Source organism: Nanorana parkeri, unplaced genomic scaffold (genome assembly GCF_000935625.1).
Source record: "Nanorana parkeri isolate BGI_ZX_2015 unplaced genomic scaffold, ASM93562v1 scaffold342, whole genome shotgun sequence".
NCBI lineage: Eukaryota > Metazoa > Chordata > Amphibia > Anura > Dicroglossidae > Nanorana > Nanorana parkeri.
The window spans coordinates 910,017-911,324 of NW_017306610.1; the positions used below are offsets into that span (position 1 = coordinate 910,017).

Below are 1,308 nucleotides of genomic sequence, written 5' to 3' on the forward strand. Positions count from 1 at the left end.
CGTTAACTTCCAAAATCCTGGAGTTTATTACTGGTACTTTGCCCATCTAAACTAAGAATGGAGTTTTCAATTTCAATGATAAAATCAATGATAAAAATGAGTCCCTATGTTTAAACGATTATGTTTTTATAAATCTCTCCCCAGTCCCAGTTTATCTACTTTTCAAAGACTTTGTACAACTTATTTCATGGAGATCCTGAAGAAGAACTGTTGTATCGTGCCATTGCTGCTGTGACCAGCCTCCTCCTGCGAATGGAAGAAGTAGGGAGGAAGCTGCAGAACCCTGCATCTCCAGTCAAGACTCCATCACCAGAGACAGGTACCAGTCCAACATACACCACTCAGGGCAATGGATCACCGCAACAAATGGACAGTGCTGTCTCCCAGCCTCCCAAAGAAAATACAGAGTGGTCTTTTGCTTTTGAACAGATCCTCGCATCTCTTCTAAATGAACCTTCCCTTGTTCGATTCTTTGAAAAGCCTACCGATTTGAAAGCCAAGTTAGAAGCTGCGAGGACCTCTCAAATCCGAGCTAGCAAACGAGTGTAAGAACTGTCAGTCTGCTACACTAACCACTACATGAAGAGGCCACATTTCCTGTTGCATTCTGTTCTCAGATGTGTTGAAGTTCTCAATCACTTTTATAACATTTTCAGGGCTACAATGCAGTTTATTACTTAGGTAGAGCCTGCACTTCCAATGCACTATATACAGTATAGATATTTGCATTCCAAGAGTGAGAACTATTCTTGTGATATAGTATACAGTTAATGTTGTGCTATCTTATTGTTATATGGGGAAAATGCTTCTTTTGAAAAAAGTCTGTGCTTAACTCCCAATCTTTTTCGGACAATTCATGCTGTAAGGTAGGACAACTACATGACCAATAGACTAGATGGAAATGCTGAACTTTGCTTGATGCTAAGGTTGAAATGCAGATGCACGAAATATGATTTGATATGAATATTCCATTACCTGCTGTAGAAAGCTCATCAGTCAGTGGTGTCTACATTCTCCTGAGGGCAGCAAGCTTAATATAACACTAGATGCAATGGTTATTTCACACACCTTGACGAACAAAAGTAATGAATTCTCTGTACAGAAATAATGATTTCACTGACTTGCTACCGTGTTTCCCCGAAAATAAGACACTGTCTTATATTTTTTTTGCCCCCAAAAAACACACTAGGTCTTATTTTCAGGGGATGTCTTATTTTTTTTTTTTATGTGCAACAAAATGTACAACAATCCAAAGTTATCTGGTATCACTCCGCCTGTCACAGTAACCGGCGCTATAGAGGAATATCG

At 39.4% G+C, this 1,308-nt stretch overlaps 1 protein-coding gene across 1 annotated transcript in view; it reads left to right on the forward strand.

The window, feature by feature from the left end:
• The window catches only part of TBC1D8B (TBC1 domain family member 8B), a 50,536-nt gene extending 49,841 nt beyond the window's left edge, over window positions 1–695 (forward strand). Inside the window, exon 21 of the mRNA XM_018558482.1 lies at window positions 145–695. Coding sequence (XP_018413984.1) covers window positions 145–549 — 405 coding nt within the window. The 3' untranslated portion in view covers window positions 550–695. The remainder of the gene's footprint in view (window positions 1–144) is intronic.
• The last annotated feature ends 613 nt before the right edge of the window (window positions 696–1,308 follow it).